This window comes from Gekko japonicus, unplaced genomic scaffold, assembly GCF_001447785.1.
Source record: "Gekko japonicus isolate JY-2015 unplaced genomic scaffold, Gekko_japonicus_V1.1 scaffold39, whole genome shotgun sequence".
Classification (NCBI taxonomy): Eukaryota; Metazoa; Chordata; class Lepidosauria; order Squamata; family Gekkonidae; genus Gekko; species Gekko japonicus.
The window spans coordinates 2,326,729-2,345,684 of record NW_015169778.1 but is presented as its reverse complement, the minus strand read 5'-3'; the positions used below and the strand labels follow the sequence as shown (position 1 = coordinate 2,345,684).

General features: G+C 43.4%; 1 protein-coding gene across 1 annotated transcript; it reads left to right on the top strand.

The window, feature by feature from the left end:
- The first annotated feature begins 560 nt into the window (after window positions 1-560).
- On the top strand, window positions 561-10,488 carry TIMM21 (translocase of inner mitochondrial membrane 21 homolog (yeast)). Its single transcript, XM_015416741.1, has 6 exons — window positions 561-1,094; window positions 5,410-5,472; window positions 5,571-5,668; window positions 6,466-6,539; window positions 9,489-9,594; window positions 9,690-10,488. Exons 1-6 carry the CDS (start codon window positions 791-793, stop codon window positions 9,780-9,782), a joined length of 738 nt encoding a protein of 245 aa, XP_015272227.1. The 5' UTR covers window positions 561-790; the 3' UTR covers window positions 9,783-10,488.
- The last annotated feature ends 8,468 nt before the right edge of the window (window positions 10,489-18,956 follow it).

Sequence of the window (18,956 nt, the reverse complement as noted above, 5' to 3'; positions counted from 1 at the left end):
GTATGGAGGCTTCAAACTCCTCTCTCTACCCGCAGTTTAAAGTGGTCCAGTCTCCACTGGTTTATCGCTTGGTTGAGAACGAGTGTACATTGTTGGATGTGTGTATATGGTTGCACTCCTACGCGAACCATTACTTTGATTGTGGGCAACGTTTAAAACTGTTCAAATCAGCTAAGTAAATGAAAAATAATCATCTTGCATTGCAAACCGAGTAAAAAATGGGATGTACTAAACTCCAGTTGTAGTTTTACAATACTGCTTAAAATGCAGGCGTTTATTCCAAATTAATGCGCGCCCCTACGATTACCTTCGGCAAGATAAGGATTTGTGTTGCTTAAACTTTTCGAGTTTTCCTTACTTCCAGAAATAAGAGATTGAAATCCAGGAGGGAGGGGGGAATCAAGACAACGTGACCGCTGTTGGACTCTTGTTGAAAGGTAGGACGCTTTGCACTCTGGTAGTTGTAGTGCTCTTTCCTGAGTAGGTATGAGCAAGTCAGACAGTCTGTAAACTTCACTTCCCAGAGAGCTTTGCACTCATAATGGCGGGGCGGGTTGCAATTGTCAGTGAATCTATGTTGTTCGTGCGTCCGTCGGTTTCTTAAACTTAATGAAGACGTGAGAGTGGTGAAACTGTGTGTATTGGAGGGGGGTGTTTCTTGTGGGAGCTGTGCAGGTTTTGCAGAGAGAGTAATTTACAATACGATGAATACAGTTCTTTTCACAGAGCTTAAGAAGGTTTAATATAATTAATAGATCTTATACACTTGGCACAATATTAACTTTCTGTTATGATGCTTTCGTCTTTGATGCGAGGTATTCATTTAAGCGACAAGCTACTGGGATCGCCTGTGCAACGGTTGTGTGTACGCCAAAGGAAAGCGTTTATAAGGACTTGGGTATGTTTCAAGTTAGGGCAAAGGTTGAGTTGCAATGAATCTGGCTTGCACCCTGGATTAGCCTTTGCGAATGTGAGGAGAAAGATCTGGACTCCGGAAGGGTCCCTGAGATCAGGTAAATCTGAAAACAGCAACACACAGGTGTCAGTGCCAAGAAGCCAAAAAGGAGGAGCCTCCTTATCAGCTGCTCAGAAAGGTAAGGGATGGGAGGTTGCCCAAACTGTGATTTTGTATTTTTCTAGCTACAACTTTGGGTTATTCTGTGCATAGTTAATCTATGTGTAACTCCTCTAGGTATTCAACCCATAATTGCAAATATCATACTAATCTGGGATTTATTAAGGCCACTGGTGTATGCATTTTTGATGAGGGCCTGTGTGTGGTGTGTTTCTCTTCAGTACAGTGTGGTACAATGGCATAAGCAGTGTTTACTTTCTAAAATAAAAAATGTCCAGAGTCAAATTTTCATGGAAATTGGGCCTTCTATCTGAGAGTAATTTAATTGAGTGTGGTTGTGTCATTCTGCATATACTTTAAGATTTAGAATGGCTGATTTCTGTTGCATAGTCTGCGCTTCTCTTCATGTTCACATATGTGTTTAAGTTTGATTATCCAGCACTTCTTAATAATTAATGCATACATAATCTGTGTTATCCTGCCTATGTACTCTTGATTTAAGAACGTAAGTGCCTTTCTGGATCAGACCAAGGTCTATCTAGTGCTGCATTTTTATTTTTTTATTTTTTTGCAAAACTCCAAGAACTGAGCAGTTTGCCAGAATTGACCAGTGATCTAGCAGTGGACAGTGACCTACTTTCTGTCCAACCTATTCTAAGGCACACTGTTACTTACATTGCAAAGGTAAACCCTAACTGGATTAAAGTTGTGATTATAGACTATAATAATAGGAGTTATAACCTACCTACCAAGCTTAGGGAATGCATGCCTGTTGAAAGTTTAGCAAAGAAGGCAAGATGATTCCAGTTTGTTCAGATCAGTGGTCCATCTAGTCCTCTGTACTGGTTCACACATTGGCTAATTGGTTGCCCTGGAGGGACAATACAGAGGTCAAACCCTTCCCCTGATACTGCCTCCTAGCATTGGTATTCAGAGGTTTCCTGTTTCTCTGCATGTGGAGGTTCCCTTTACACACTATTGCTAGTAATCATTGATTGATCTCCATGAGTCTGCCTGATCCCCTTTTAAACTCATCTACACTCGTGGCCATCACTGTGTCCACTGGCAGTGAATTCTACAACTTGACTGCTTACTGAGTAAAGAAATGTTTCTTTTTGTCCGTCCTGAACCTGTTGCCCACCAACTTCACTACATGCCCCCATGTTCTAGTGTTGTTGGAGAGGAAAGAAAATCCCTGTCCACTTTTTCCACCCCATGTATAATTTTATAAACCTCTAACATGTCTCCTTTCAGCTGTCTTTTATTCTAGACTGTGAAGTTCCAATCTCTACAATGTTTCCTCATAGGAAAGTTGCTCCGACCGCTTGTCTTGGTTTCTCTCATCTGTACGTTTTCCAGCTCTGTAATAATCAGTTTTGAGATACAGCAACCAGAACTGTACACAGTATTCTGAATGAGGCGACCTCATAGCTGAATTCAAGTGCCTAAAGCTCCTATCCCACGTAGCTGTATTCAAGTGCCCAAAGTTCCTATCCCACAAAGTATTTTACTAACCTTCTACCTATGTTGTTCATGTTTGTGAGAAAAGTAGATTCAGCTCTTTTGGGCTAGTTGCTTGGAAACCTTTTCTAGCCCCAAATACTCAGGACAGTGAGTATTTGCATGCTCTATGAGTTTGCAAATGTTTTTGGGCTAGTTGCCTGGAAACCTTTTCTATTCCCTAATACTCAGGACAGTGAGTATTTGCATGCCTGGTTTAGGGTTCACACAGACTTTTTTAGTCTCCTTGCAAAACTATATCGTTTCCTGTGAGAATTCTTAGACAATGAAACTGTTGTAAGTTTGAATGTAATGTAGATATGGTTTTAATATTGTCAGTAGGGGGTTCCAAGTGAACAAAAAGGATGATGAAGCTTGAATCCTCCCCCGCTACTCTTACCCACAGCCAGCCACCCAATCGTCAGTGCTCTGCCTGGCTGCTTCCCCCTTGTACTCCATCACAGGGCTGGCCTCTTTCTGTGTCTCCAGCCAAGCAGCCGAGAGCTGTGCCAGCCTCAGGAGCAGTAATGGCAATGGAAGGAGCCACACAGGCCACAGCAGCAGTACCAGGATCAGTGCTGGCCCAGGGGCTGTGGTGACAATGTCTGGAGCCCTGATGGCAAAGCAGTACTGGGCCTGAGGTCATCGTTGTCAAGGCCGGGTAACATGGTGGCCTTGTCATGTGCCTCCCCCTTACAGCGGCTCCAACAGAAAAGCATTGTTTGCACATACACAGGCAAGTTCTGTTTGTGGGGATTTACAACCCCCATTCCAAATTTTCCCCTGGTTTTTTGATTTTTCTGCAAACTTAGGAGCCCCCTCAAGTTTGTAGAAAAATCTTCCTTCTGTGTAAATGGGTGCAATCCATGGATTTAAGTATCAAAAGATACCCTCCCCCTTCACTATTAGATATAAGATAAGTAGGGACCCGCGACACTCACAGGAGACTTGCAGGGGGAATCACTCCCCCCCATCGTCGGAACAGCTCCAGGCCCCACTACCTGCTATTAAGCCCTGTGTCCTCCATGGCTGGGCCAGAGCAGCTACCAGTGTGCTCCTCCACTGTTGCCAGGCCCAAAATGGCAGCCAGCATCCACTGCAGCTGGGCCAGAGCATCCACTGGCACCCTCCACAGCTGGCCCGAAGCCTCTGCTGTGTCCATAGTGGCTGCCAGAATCTGTCTCCTCCGTTCTGCTAAGAGCATTGTCTGCATGTGTGTAGACAAAGCAATTGTATTGGGGGGATTTAAACCCCCTGTTTTATTTTTGTTTCAAGGTTTTTTTTGAAAACTGGGGAGTCCCCCTAAGTTTGCTGACAAACCTGTTTAGCATCCACGTGGCTCCAGTCTGCAGATTTAGGTATCCACAAATGGGCGCCACACTTTGCTGATAGTATATAGGTAAAGATACTGTGCTCGTTGCATTGTTTATAGTTGAATTGTATTTGTACCATGCAACCAATTCCAGTATCAGTTTTATTGTTTTACGGTTTCTTATTCAGCCATATAAAACTAATAATTTATCTGCCAAACAATTCATAAAAGTGAGAGCCTGGCTGAGTTTAATGATCAGAGGCAGTGTTCCCTGCATAAAGATTAATGTTGTACTTTAACATTTAAAATAAGCATTTTCTAAAGTCTTTGAACAAATATTTGGTGAAGCTACTTCAGTATCAGTGCAATTCTATGCAGAGTTGCTTTAGTTTAATCCCATTTATTCCAACAGGATAACACTGGAGTGAAGGGTAAGGGGCAAAAGGTAACTAAGGCTGGAGACACTTGGATAGTAGTTTATTCTCAGAGAGTTGAAGATGTTATGATGCAACGCTTGTTTGCCTGTTACATCATACTACTGTTGTCTTTAGTCAAAAAAGTTTTGCATGATTTTGTAGTGCTTCAAGTAGAACAAAAGGAAGGTGTGTAAACTCAGGACCAAAATACATGATACATTTTTAAACAAGTTAGGTTTAGTTTGGGTTCCCTGGACCTGCCTTGATTGCCACACAGCAGCTGCAGGGAATGTTGTTTATGTTTTAAAAGTCTGGAAGAAGCATCTGCTACTGGACTCTTGCTCTTTTCTGCTGCTACAGACTAACATGGCTGCCCATCTTGAACAGTCCTGTAAAGTTACATGAATAGTGCTTAAGACTGCTCTATAAATACCCTAGTAATTCTGAAGTGTATGAGGTTAGCAGTTATGATGGAGAGATCAATAGACCGTATTCTCATGAGAGCTTGCCTTCAAGTCAGTGACAAAGTGTGGCATATTAAAAGAGCCTACATTGGCTTACAGAGAAGAAATTTGTAATTTAAGGTAGCAATAATTCTCCAAATTAATTGGTTGCAACTCATCGCTCAGAAGGGGCTTTTTTATACAGTAACTTAAATTAGTGGATTCAAAAGACACAGAGGCATAACAGTCAGAAGTAGAGGGCACACATGGTATACTTTGGTGGCAGTAGAACGTGCATATTTAGTCATGTCATAGTATCTCACTTCCAGGTATAGAGTGATCACAGTCACTGGAAGAAACAGATTTATTGACAGTGGTTCATCTGACTCTGAGAGTCAGGCAAACATGCAGTAACAATGCTGCATAAGCTAACTCTGCACAGGACTGCACTGCACATTTCCTGGGTGTGAAGATGGGGCCCATGGGTTAGTACATTTGCTAGGACTTCCATGTGTCCCCCTTCTTTGGCCAAACATTACTATGCTTTTATCTTTATAAAGTTTTAATGAAACTATTAGGAGCCATTTAACACATGCCCATGAAACATCAGTGTGAATTTTATTGTATGATATAGTTATCTGTCTTGTTTTTTGTCTCTTTCAGTGAAAGAAGCTGGAAGAGATTTCACATACTTAATTGTAGTGGTGGTTGGGATCGGCATTACAGGTTATTGAAACAACAAAATCTTACAAATGACTTATTATTGGTTATTTCTGTAGACTGGTCCTTGGTTCAGCTACATCTGTTTTTCCCCTCTGTTTCAGGTGGATTATTCTACGTGATTTTTAAAGAGTTGTTCTCTTCCTCTAGTCCCAGTAAGATCTATGGAGATGCTTTAGAGAAATGCAGAGCACACCCTGAGGTTTGTTTTCATACTTGCATGTAAGAGTTTTTCCTTTAGAAGCTGCCCTTGTCTTATAAAGGAAATATTGCCTTTCTGTAGCCCATTTAAACCAATGGCACTTGGTTTGCTCATCTGATACTGCAGTCCTGTTTGTTTATCTTGCAATGGGGACTGAATCAGAGTACCTGAGAAAAGGAAGGAGTTCATGGTAGAGTTAATGATGTGCTCACTGGCTGTACATACTGTACATTGCCAGAATAAGAGTTTTGCCAGTCAAGCTTCCTGCTAACTCAGCTGGATTAACCTGTCAGCTTTTTTGCCTTGGTAAATCAGCAAAAAGAAGTCTCTCTTTTGGAATACTCTTGAGCTCTGTATCACAGAACTATCAAAGATGGAAGGGCAGCAATTATGTGGCCTTCTGATTGTCAAGGATGATGGTGCAGAGGCATCTGGAGCATTCTTGGTAAATTCCTGCATCCCTGTATATCAAACAGCAATGAGCAAGAGACAATTGGAAAGTGTGGGAAGATCACATTACATGGATAATCTTCAGAGTTTTCAGGGAACCCTTTTTAGTCAACTGCTCCAAGGAAGTGCTGCAGGTTTGTCCTTTACACATTGCAGAGGATTCTGGGATGTGTTCTGGGGTACCACCTCATATCTGAACTTTTCAGAGGAAGGTTACTGGTGGTAGTAATACTTTGGTGCGGCAAGAAAACTTGTCTGCCATTACTGATTTTAATGTTGTGTAAATTATTGATCTACTACTCGACAGTAGAGAAAGTGAATTATCCTATCCTGCCTTTATTGTGTAGGTAATAGGTGTTTTTGGTGAACCCATAAAAGGTTATGGTGAATCAACTCGCCGTGGGAGAAGACAGCTTGTCAGGTAAGCTCATATCTTATAGAACTCATATCTTATAGAAGCATTAGTTTTCTTTCCTAGTACCCTCTTTGAAAATGCATCATTCCTTTTTACTGTTTTTACTTTTATCATATTCACTTCTTTTAGGGTCATTTAATTCAAAGCGGTAGAAGAGAACATAACTTAGTGCAGGGGTGTCAATCCTATGGCCCGTGGGCTGGAAGCAGCCTGCCCAGGGCTTTGATCAGACCCACAGCTCTCTTCTCCCCCACCCCTGCCAGTCCTTACCCTGCCAAGGGAGATCGGGGCTGCTGAACTTCCCAGCTGATTGGGCCTTGCCTTCGCCTGTTTCTCCTCCAGCAGGAAGCTCTTCTAGGCTAAAGTACAGAAAAAGTTGCAAAGAAAATGCAGAATGGATTTTCCTTTAAGGTCTCTGGGCCTAGATAGACTAGCCCCCAGAGTGGAATGACTGTCCTTGGGAGTAGTAGCTGTGTTTTGGGAATGGAATTCTACTTTGGGGGCTGTCATTCCAGTCCTAGAGCAGTCTTTCTGGGCCCAGAAACCTTAATGAAAAATCCATTCCTCGTTTTCTTTGCAGCTTTTTTTGAGCTGCAATGTATTTCAATGGAGTGGAGGTCAAGTAGTTTCAGTTTCCAGTTTGTATGCCTCTGAAGTTGTCTCCTTGCAAATAAAGGGCTGATGTTTGGAGCCAGCTTGTCTCTGCTGAATGGACCTGAGAACAGGTGCCTGAGTGAGTACTCTGACCTGGGAACCCACAGCCAAAGGGGGACATTGCACTGGAGAGCCACTGCCTCTCTGAGTAGACCGGGGGGGGGGGAGCTTGTAATGCTCAGACATTTCATGTTTCCCGAGGCTCAGAGCATTTTTTTATTTTTATTTTTTATTTTTACTTTCTGTTGTGATTCTTGTGCTTTATCTTGATGTTTTATATAAAAAATTGCATTGCCAAATCCCACTATCCCCACAGCTTTCTATTTTAGGCAGGCATGTTTGGGGGGGGGGAGTTTGGGAGGTGTCAGTTTTCAAAGACTGTTAAACAAAATATGTAAAGAGTCTTACTATTTTAAGCATGTTTGTATTATAACTTGAAAAACCCTTTAATTGGGTTTGCTGGTGTCCTTTAATAAAGTTGATATCTTCACTACCTGGCATTACATTTTATAACATACATAGCCTGGCCTGACAAAGTCCCATTTATGTCAGATCTGGCCCTCATAACAAATGAGTTTGACACCCCTGACTTAGTGTCTATACCATGGAGGTGTGTGGCTGGGGTCATATTTGAGCAGTGGTGCCCTAGAACTAGATTCTTCTCTTGTTGCCACTAGAACTTTCACACTACAACACATAAGCCCTCATTTCAGTACAGCTGCTCACAGAAAGAGGAAATAATGGAGGACAAACTTTTCTGAACACCTTGGTAACTTGTTGTTACCATTAGAATTTTGCTCAATGAGCTATCTGAGAACTGGGAGAAGTGTCAAAATGGTTTTCTCCCTATTATAGCAGTGAACAAAAGGGGTTTTTATTTCTAATATCTTTTGCTCAAGAACACCTTTGTTTCTACTTTGAGACAATCAGTACAACATGAACAAAGTATTATTTTATGGTTTAGAAGAACAAATCTATTGTGAAACATTTTTAGATATCTTTAGTCTGATGGTTGCTTAACACATGATTACCTTTCACAAGTTACAGAGAGAACTCGTTGGAGGGAAGTATGCACTGTATAAAGTTGGAATGGCAGTACAAGAGTCATTTTCAGCTTTAATTTGCAAAACAAGGTGATGCTGTTCCACAGCCATGTCTGTCAGCTCTATAAAGGGCAAAAGAATACTCATGGTCAAACATAGCAAGGATACACTTTTATATAGTAAGGCTGCTTCCATGAAGAGGTTTTTCTCAGCTCTGAACTGGAGTGCTTTTTCTGGAGCATCCTCATAACATCATGCTGCAGTTGTGCTTCCATCATTATTTTCACCATCCTTAGTACACTCTTTTCCAAACTTGATTTGATCCAGTCTTCTTGTGGCACAGCACAGTCCAAGCACATTATCACAGTGTCTAGAAAGGAAGGTGTGCATTTTCATAGGTCCTGGTTGTATCAGAACTATTTCCTCAGGCCCTTGGACCTGTCATTCTTCCTCTCTTCCAGTGGAGAGCTTTTTTTGAGGGTTTTTTAAGAATTTCAGTAATACCATTTACTGGGTTTGATTATTTACTGGGTTTGATCTGGTCTGACCATTTGAAAAAACACTCCCTCTCTTCCCTGCTTCACCACTACACATTCCTAATCAGCTGGCAGCACAACTGCACATTTACTCAGAAGTGAGTCCAGTTGAGTTCAATGACTCTTAGTCCCATATAAGTTTACATAGGACTGCTGTCTCTTAAGTAGTAGTTGATTAACCAGTGAGTTTGAGTATACATGGTTTGTGTCTTTAGTTAGTAGTGTGTTACTAGATTTATTTATCTATCTATTACTTTGTATTTCTATCCCACCCTTTCCTACATTGGAGGGCTCAGGTCAGGTTACAGCATGATAAAATAGTTAAAAGTAACTTTACAATAATAACAGTGACAATAACAATTAATTTATGATAGCACATAATAAACCAATGCATTACAATTACAGTTTACTTTGATTTTCTATCCCACCCTTTCCTACATTGGAGGGCTCAGGTCAGGTTACAGCATGATAAAATAGTTAAAAGTAACTTTACAATAATAACAGTGACAATAACAATTAATTTATGATAGCACATAATAAACCAATGCATTACAATTACAGTTAATACTATCAGGAAGGGATGTCTGAGGGACAGTATTATAGAATTGGGGCGGTGTTCATTTAACCGTCACTATCCTTGACCATATACCTGGTGGAACATCTCCATCTTTGGTCTCTTCAGACCAGATCTTGCAACACCTTTTCTCACTCTGTTTTTGCAGTCACATTGAGTACATAAAAGATGGACTGAAATATATGCGCCTAAAATTCTACATTGAAGGCTCAGAGAAAGGAAAACAAGGGACAGTTCATCTGGAAGTGAAAGAGGTATGATGTCTATGAATAAAGTTAGCCAAAAGCATTTTTTTTATTCTTAAGTGACCATGAATTAAAAAAAAAAATCCCCCCTTTGTTTGTTACAGAATCCTGAAAGTGGAAAATATGAGTATCGCTACATATTTGTGGATATTGATGTCTACCCTAGAAGAACCATAATCATTGAAGACAATAGATAAGGAAACAATTGGAAGAACTGTCCATTATTGTGACTCTTCTTCAGTGCCACAATAAGCTTAATAAGTTAACAAAAAATAGGATGGATGAAACAAATGAGACCAATAAGGTTCTTTTCCGTCTTCATGTAATATCACCACTGTGCTGGTGGGACTAGTGGAGTTATGTCTAATTATGTGACTGGAAGTAGGAATCATGTTTTAATAGGAAATGCAAGAAATGCAGACAGCATTGACACACTGCATATAAATTGGCAGCAAACTGTGACAACAGCAAAACTGTCAAAGGACTGTTAATAGTGATTTTACAACACACACATCATACACTGCCTTCTAGGATTTCTGTATAAATTTCTCCATTTAAATATGGATTACAGGCCCTTACTGCAATAAATACAAAATGCCAAATATGTAGATGATCCCTGTTGTACTCCTATCCACAGCATTTAAATGCATGTTATGGCACAGAGCTTCTCTGTTCTTTTTAATAATATAATTCAGATGGCTGTTTTAAGCAAAAAATTGTGCTTTTAGTGGGATGGGAAGTGATATATAGGGATGGGCTCGAACCGGCTCACGAACTAAAGTCTGTCACAATTTTTGGCTGGTTTGTGGTTCGTGAAGTGGTGTTCGTGAAAGGGCGCCTGGCACAAATCAAACTTTGGTGCTGTTCTTGGCAGTTCATGAATGAATACATTTCCAGACAGACTGTCTCCCCTCAATTAAACTGGTTACAAAACTCCAAGGTAACAGAGGGCTGGAATTCTCCAGCCTTGAAACACCAATAGGAGCCCTGCAAAGCTTAACAGGCACTGCTGGCTGGAAAGCTATATATATGTTCAGCTCAGCTTCACACCCTCTCGTCAGCTGTTTGCAGCTACACAGAGAGACAGGGAACTTGTTAAAAGCAGACTAGCAGAGCACATTCATTTATTCCCTCCTAATTGTGAACTCCTCTTCCCTGCTGGGGTTTGGGTGTTAGGTGGGCTAAGGTATCTCTGAGCAACCCTGTCTTTTTGCTCATGCTGAGCAGAGGGGCTTAGCTACTGGGTGGCTTGACTGAATGAGGACCCATATTTTGATTGTGATTCCTCTGGGGTTTGGGTGTTATGTAGACTTGGGACTGTTTGCCACCCTGTCTCTCCACTCATGCTGAGCGGTGGGGCATAGCTACTGAGTGACTTGAGTAAACAAATCTCCCCCGGGGATAGCGTTCCAGAGGTTTGGTGCTGTGATTAAGAAGTTGCTCTTTTGGGTTGCCACTTCCCTAATCTCAGAAGGTAGAAGCACCTGCAGCAAGGCATCCAAAGAAGACCAAAGTGGTCAGGCAGGTTCATAAGGGATTAAGCAGTCCTTCAGGTTTATTGATCCCAAGGCCAGCACCTTGAATTGTGCCCAGAAACAAATCAGGAGCTAGTGTAGATGGGCCAAAACTGGAGTGATGTGGTCCCTACAATCCACCCCAGTCAACATCCTGGCTGCAGCATTTTGTACCAATTGAAGTTTCCAAACATTTCTCAAGGACAACCCCACATAGAGTACATTGCAGCAATCTAATCTAGATGTAACCAGGGCATGCACCACAGTGACCAGAACTTTTCTGCCCAGGAAAGGGCACAGCTACCTAACCAGATGAAGTAGGTAAAAGGTACTCATGACCACAGTGGCCACCTGCTTATCCAGCAGTAGACCCAAGAATACCCCCAGACTACAGACCTGTTCCTTCAAGGGGAGTGCAACCCCATCTAGAATGGGTGACACATTAAATCCCAGGTTGGAACTTCAGCCTACCATCTTCACATCTGTCTTATCAGGATAATTAGCCCACATCCACTCCCCACTGTCTCCAGACACTGGTTCAGGGTATCTGCAGCCTCCCTGAAATCAGCCGGAAGCATAATATAGAACTGGATTTCATCCATATATTGGTGAAAGCCCACCCCAAATCTCTGGATGACCTCATCCTGTGGTTTCTTGTTGACGTTAAAGAGCAAACAGACAAGATGGGACCCCAAAGGCCATGGGGCTGAGCAGCAGTTCCCCAGCACCACCTTCTGAAACCTACCCTCCAGGTAGCACTGGGACCACCACAGAATGCTGCCTCCCAATCCCTGTCCAGATAGGTAGTGCAGAAGACTACTGTGATGAGTGATATTGAAAGCCACTGAGAGGTCCAGGAGAGTCAATAAAGTTGTGCTCCCTCAGTTTATATCCTAGTGCAAGTCATCCACTAAGGCAACCAAGGCTGTTTCAACCCCATAAACAGACCCAAACCCAGACTGGAAGGTATCTAAACAATTTGCCTCATCCAGGAAAACTTGTCCAGCTTCCACTCGTTCAATCACCTTGCTCAGGAATGGAACATTTGAGTCTGGTTGATATTTATTGAAATCTCTAGGTTCAAGGGTAGGCTTCTTTAGATGTGGACGCATCACAGCCTGTTTGAAGGCTGTGGCAACCACCCCTTCTCTTAAGGAAGAAGAAGAGACTAAGAGATTGGATTTATACCCCGCCCTTCACAACCCAAAGGAGTCTCAGAGTGGCTTACAAACTCCTTTCCCTTCCCCTCCCCACAACAGACACCCTGTGAGGTAGGTGGGGCTGAGAGAGCTCTGACAGAAACTGCTCTTTTTCAAGAACAGCTGTACCAGAACTATGGCTTGCCCAAGGTCATCCAGCAGGTGCAAGTGGAGGAGTGGGGAATCAAACCTGGTTCTTCCAGATTAGAGTCCTCGCACTTAACCACTACACTAAACTGGCATTAACTACCTCTTGAACCTAGTCAGACAGCCCCCCAACTCCCCCTGGAAGATTTAAGTAAGGTTCACATAGTGAACAAGATGACAGTCTGTAGCCAATCAGATTTGACTGACAGACATTACTGTGGCAAACAAAGCCAGTGTAGAGGATGGTAATGCTTCTCAGATGGTGATCCCAGCCAATTAGGGATTACAGAGTCAGATCCATCACATGCTAATGTTACTGAGGGCAAACAAATCCTGTTTGAGCACCATTTGTCCTTATTCCAAACTGGTAAAACACTTTTCCCCTCTTTGATAACATCACTGAAAGTTAAGACAACTTTTTAATAATGCCAAAATGGTGGCAAAAATATCTTCTGCTTGTAAGATGTTGCAGTCATCCATCTTTTCAGCTCACTCCTAGCAGGGTCTGGACTGTTCATCTGAAAACTGAGGGATGGTGTAATAGCCTGCAAATGGTTTGCTTGGTTTCAATATAGCCAAAAAGTATTGCCATCTAGTGGGACGTGTGGCAAACTGCATCACTTAATAGTTCAATCCTAAACAGAAGTTACAGCCTGACTAAATATATGGATAATTATATATGGATAATGCATACGGAGAGTGATTTCAGCTAAGCATACCTTTATTTAGTCAGGAACAAAGACACCTAACCGGCTCGCAGGCTGGCTTATATTCCTTCAGAGAAACCCACCACCAAACACACACCCCACTCCCGATAGGCTATTTACAGTGACCAAGAGACCTATTGGCCTCTTGGCCTGGGACCTAGCCCTTTCATTGGGCCTGGCTAGGATCCTACTGGCCCATTGTCTTTTGGCATGAAGCTTGAGGTGTTTGTTCCTGGGCAAGTCCAGGCATGCCCGACCCTGTCGGGGCCTGATACACTACAGATTCATCAGTGGCTACTAGCTACAACATATAGATGGAACACTCTGTCTGGGGCAGTGATGCTCTGTATTCTTGTGCTGAGGAGGTAACAGCAGGAGGGCTTCAGGAGTTCTGGCCCTGCTGGTGGACCTGATGGCTCCTGGGTTTTGGCCACTGTGTGACAGAGTGTTGGACTGGATGGGCCACTGGCCTGATCCAACATGACCTCTCTTATGCTCTTATGACTACAGGGGTCTTGAAAGGTTGTAGCTCTGTTTAGGACTGCACTGTTAATTCTTTTCCAGCTTATCATGGTCTGCTGTTTATCTAACAAAATGTAGTTTTGTAATACAGTTTTGTTTGATCTTGAGATTCACAGTTACTTAATTTCAAGAAAGAAATACTTACCAATTAGCCTTCTAAGAACAGCAGAAGCAAGCTTTCACACCAGGCACCATCAGATTTACCAGATGCAATAAAGAGTTCAGTGATGTTGTAAAGACTAATGAGTTTGTTACAGTATAAGAGCCTCCTTTTATCATGGCTGGAACGTCCTTTTAAAAACTCTTCTAACGAAGTATGAAGTGCACTAGAAACTTTCCATTATATTTCTAAATGCAGTAGCATAAGTCACATTAACCTTTAGTCTGCATTGTTAGGCCTTGGCTTTTATTCTAGCACTGACCTCATCAGATTCATGAAATTCTAAATTGACAGATTTAAGTACACACAGCTACAGTTAAAATAGTTTTTATACTATGGTGAAATTTTTACTTTGGCCAGAGCATATGTTACATGCTCCTTACATACCAAAATGTTAGCATTCCAAATTCTTCTACTAGGAAACAGCGCTGAATTTTTCTTGCACGGCTTCCCTGGTGCGCATTCTAAACTGAACTCCAGTTTATCTCATTTCTGCTTGTTATGCCTTGACTTCTCCGCTTTCCGAGGTTCTTTGAGATGTAAATAATGCTAGAGATGAAAGTAAGTGCTGAATCAGAGGCTGTCCAGGAGCCACATATGAACTCTTCCTTTCCGGTGGAGCTTCAGGACTGACTCCCATACAGGCATTTACCAGACAGATACCTGCTTAGTTTTAACAACTTTGATTTCATTTTCCTGCTTTGCATAGAACAACCCATTTACTATAAAAGAAAATGGATGCATACCCTAAGACTTCATGCAACATGGCAAGCTAATGGAGACCCTAGACACATTGGAGCCTCCAATGAAGACATAAAGAGACAAAATGCTTAGGATTATAAAATAATTGGACATTGGCTACTTCTGCGCAAAAATGCTGTTCTTGCTTTTCTTGATTGCTGCCCCGCTTCCATTGAAGCTCACTGACAACTGTGCTTCCTCACAGAGGCCTTCCTTCACTTTTTCTCTACTTTTCAAAGTTTGTGTCTCGGGCTTTCCATTACACATTTGGCACTTCTGGTCATGCTGAGGGTGGCAGTTGTGCCACCCTTTTATGCTCTTTACAAAGGTGCTACGTCAATATGGTAGAATACCATGGGGGACAGTTGCTTCTCCAGTGGTCCTGGCAGTGGGGCAGTCCTTTACACCTGGGATCTTAGCTCCTCCCTCGAAGCCAGGGCCGGCCGACTATTTTTGGCCCCTGAGCGGGAGGGGCTTATCCTCTACTCCCCAGTCTGTCCGGCCCTGCCTTTGAAGCAGGACGCAGGTCGATGGTTCGGAAAGAATGAAGAAAAGACAAAACGTGGGAAGGGCTGCAGCAGAACCCAGGTACTGCTGCCCCTTTAAGGAACATGGCTGGGTCCGCTGCACTGGAAAGAAGCCCTGTTGTCCGATGTAGCCAGGAGATCCTCGGCAGCCGCAGGCGGGCCCCTGGCTCATGCGGGAAGCGGTCACCCCTCCCCCACCCCTGGGACCAGCCCAGGGATCGCAGAGAGCCAGGGGAAAGTCAGCGAGAGATGCAAGATTTGCGATCCTCCTGGCAGGGTAGGAACCCGGTTCCCTCTCCCTCTACAGCAGCGAAGGGAGGAAAAAGGCGGGAAAGACAACCGGAGTTCCTTTGGCACCCCAATCATCTGAGTCACAGTAAGGATAGGTGCTGGGCACGGGGGGAGGGAGGAGTGGAGGACTCCACAGGGGTAAGGGGGGAGAGGATTCCCCCACGGGTGTTCTCCCGAGCGGGGGCACACAGCGCAACCCCGTTTCCTTCCTGGATGTTCTCTCCCCCACGCACGTGCTTCTATAAACGCCCAGGCCAGCACCAGGGGACTGGGGCTCCTGCGTATGTTTTTTACTTGCTATCCTTCTGGTCATGCAGCCTACACACTAGGGGGACACCCTGGGTGGGGACAGACTAAGAGTACTACTGATAGTGTGTGGCCCTGGGGGAAAAGGCGGGAACAGCCATTTTCATAGGTTCTTACTTTACTTTCACTTTCCCAGAACCTCAAAATGGAGCCCAAGGCAAGCCTTCTAGGGACATCCTTGGATAGCAGAACTTGTGAATTTGTCCTGGCTACCTCTCTAGAGCAGGATTCCCAAGCAGGGCAAGAATCAAGGTCCCCAGAGGAACATGCCTCAGTTGATCTGCTGACTTGGATAAGGTCAGAAATAAAGAAAGAATTTAAAGACCTGCGGAATGCGACTTGCCATAGGGGATCCACTGATTCTTTCCCAGAGCAAGATAGAATTCTCAAAAGTCACTCCCAACATAAAAGGAAAAAAGATAGCAGGTCAGCCTCTTCACACAACCCCAAAAGGGCTAGAAGGGGAAAGGAGAGCCCACCTCCCAGGGAACATAGTCCACTGTTGAGTGATTCTGACTCTGAGCCCTCCGGATCTACGTCAAATAGGGAGGAGGGAGAACTTTCATCAGAAGAAACAGAGATGGTTATGGAATGTAATTTATGTAAGTTATGTGAAAACCAATTAAAAAGAAGAAGAAGAAAAAGAGATGGTACCCACTGCTCAATCTAGGGTTTTCCCCCAAGAGATATATGGTAAACTAGCAGTAAAGCCCGTTGTGAAAGCAATACAACGGGATCTAGAAAGAGGCTCTGGGGCAGTGCTCTGGCTTTGGGCAAACAGTGTCAATTTGCTGTGGTGACCTCAGCAGGGTATAATGACAGAGTCCACTGTTTTCTCCAGAGGAACTGATCTCTGCTACCTGAAGAGCAGTTGTAATTGTGAGTGATCTGTAGCCCTCACCTGGAGATTGGCAGCAATTGTTACCCAGGACAAAGTGGCTGGTTTGGAGGGTGTAGTCTATGGCATTCTACCTGTCTGAGGTCCCACCCCTCTGCAAACCCCACCCTCTCCAGGCTCCATCCCTCAAATCCCCAGGAATTTGTCAGCATGTAGTTGGGGTATAATGACAGAGTCCACTGTTTTCTCCAGAGGAACTGATCTCTGCTACCTGAAGAGCAGTTGTAATTGTGAGTGATCTGTAGCCCTCACCTGGAGATTGGCAACAATGGTTCCCTATGTGGGACTGACTGGTTTGGAGGGTGGAGTCTATGGCAGTGTACCTGTCTGAGGTCCCACCCCTCCTCAAACCTCACCCTCTTCAGGCTCCATCTCTCAAATCTCCAGGAATTTCCCATCTGGAGTTGGCAACCCTATCAGGACTGGCCCCAATGTGTTTTCTCCCGTCCAATCAGCTTCCATATGCAAAAGACCTTGAAGGTTCCATATGCAACTGACATTCCAACTGCCTTGCGGGGAGGGGGGTGAGTTTGAGGTGTGGAATGCAGTGAAGTCCAATCAGCTTCCATATGCAAAAGACCTTGAAGGTTCCATATGCAACTGACATTCCAACTGCCTTGCGGGGAGGGGGGTGAGTTTGAGGTGTGGAATGCAGTGAAGTCCAATCAGCTTCCATATGCAAAAGACCTTGAAGGTTCCATATGCAACTGACATTCCAACTGCCTTGCGGGGAGGGGGGGGAGTATGAGGTGTGGAATGGAGTGAAGTCCAATCAGCTTCCATATGCAAAAGACCTTGAAGGTTCCATATGCAACTGACATTCCAACTGCCTTGCAGGGAGGGGGGTGAGTTTGAGGTGTGGAATGCAGTGAAGTCCAATCAGCTTCCATATGCAAAAGACCTTGAAACACTGGGCGGGACTGCACAAAGCAGACAGTCAACCCAGCCAGTGTCTTCTGACTGACAGTTCAAGCGTCCATACACTAAAGGAGTGCATTTTAGAACTTTGGCACCCACTACTCAATTATATATAAGGAGAGATTATTGCCAAAAGTGTTAAGGAAACTTGAAATCTCTTACACTCCAAAAACGACAGAGGAAGAGGATACAGATTTTCCTACTGGGTCAGAACAAACCTTACCTAAGGCAGGAACTAAACCCACCAGGGTGCCCCTGCCAGCAACATTTTATTTTCTTATCAAAACAGAATGGGACTGTCCTGCCAAACTTAAGTCTAACCATCCTATGTTTTCCACGTTCTATTCTCTCATACCAGAAGCGGCAAAGAAGATTAAACTGCCAGTGGTGGATGACCCAGTCAACAGTCTGGCTTCTACATCTGTATTACCTATGGAGGAAGATGGGTTTGTATCATGGTGCCTTCACATGTTCTTGACCAGCACACAAAGCAACATGTACAAAAGTCACAATGCCCAGCCATTTCATGTTTTCCTCTGGGTCTTAGGCTCAAAGCGTTCACTGAGATTTCTGTAGTGAATGTCAATAAATCAAAAGTAGGTTTGCAACTTACAGATACACAACTGAACAACACCTGAACAGCATACTCAAGATTGATACAGGACAGACATTGTCTCCAGACTTTGGTGCAATAATTCAAAGCAAGAGGTGAATTATCAGAGACTGTTAAATAAACAAAATATTGCAAGAGTGCTAATATTTTAAGCATGTTTTATTTCAAGTGTTAAAAAAATCTTTAATTGTGTTTGTGTCATTTATAAAGTATATATCTCTGCTACCTGGCATTATATTTTATGACACACATGGCCCAGCCCGACAAGGTCTCATTTATGTCAGATCTGGCACTCATAAAAAATTACTTCAACACCCCTGAACTAGTGTGTGTGTGTGTGTGCTGCTAATCAATTCTTTGATCAAAGAGCCTTTCTTTAATGTGAAAAGAGATGCAGATGCAGTTCACAGTAATGTGAAAAAAGAGCACATCTGGTGTTGAACACCAAACATTTGGAGGGTATTTTGATCCTCACGCTCCTGGCATTTTAAAGTCAGGTGATTACTGGAAGGTGCTGCCTTATGGCTCTCGTCTGTTTGAACCAAAGGGTCACATTTGGGGTGTACCTATAAATGATATTGATGGGGGCCAGGGGCTGGGTAACAGTCTGAGATTGTGAACAATGATAGCCAGGTTCAAATTGTCACTTGGTGATGTTCACTGGTTACTCTTGGACTAGTCACTTGCAGCATTATGTACCTTGCAGGGTTGTTAGTATGGTAACACGAGAGGGACCATGTGTGCCACCCCGCACTCCATGGAGGACAGATGGAATCAAAGCATATACATAGTAAATGTACAGATCAGTTAGGCCAATAAAAGATATCA

What these genes read in the sequence shown, in the direction of transcription:
- TIMM21 (XM_015416741.1), top strand. Translation starts at nt 791, where the DNA reads ATGATGCTTTCGTCTTTGATGCGAGGTATTCATTTAAGCGACAAGCTA. An exon ending in CTTATCAGCTGCTCAGAAAG is followed by an intron (nt 1,095 to 5,409) that starts GTAAGGGATGGG and finishes TGTCTCTTTCAG; the next exon opens with TGAAAGAAGCTGGAAGAGAT. An exon ending in GGGAGAAGACAGCTTGTCAG is followed by an intron (nt 6,540 to 9,488) that starts GTAAGCTCATAT and finishes CTGTTTTTGCAG; the next exon opens with TCACATTGAGTACATAAAAG.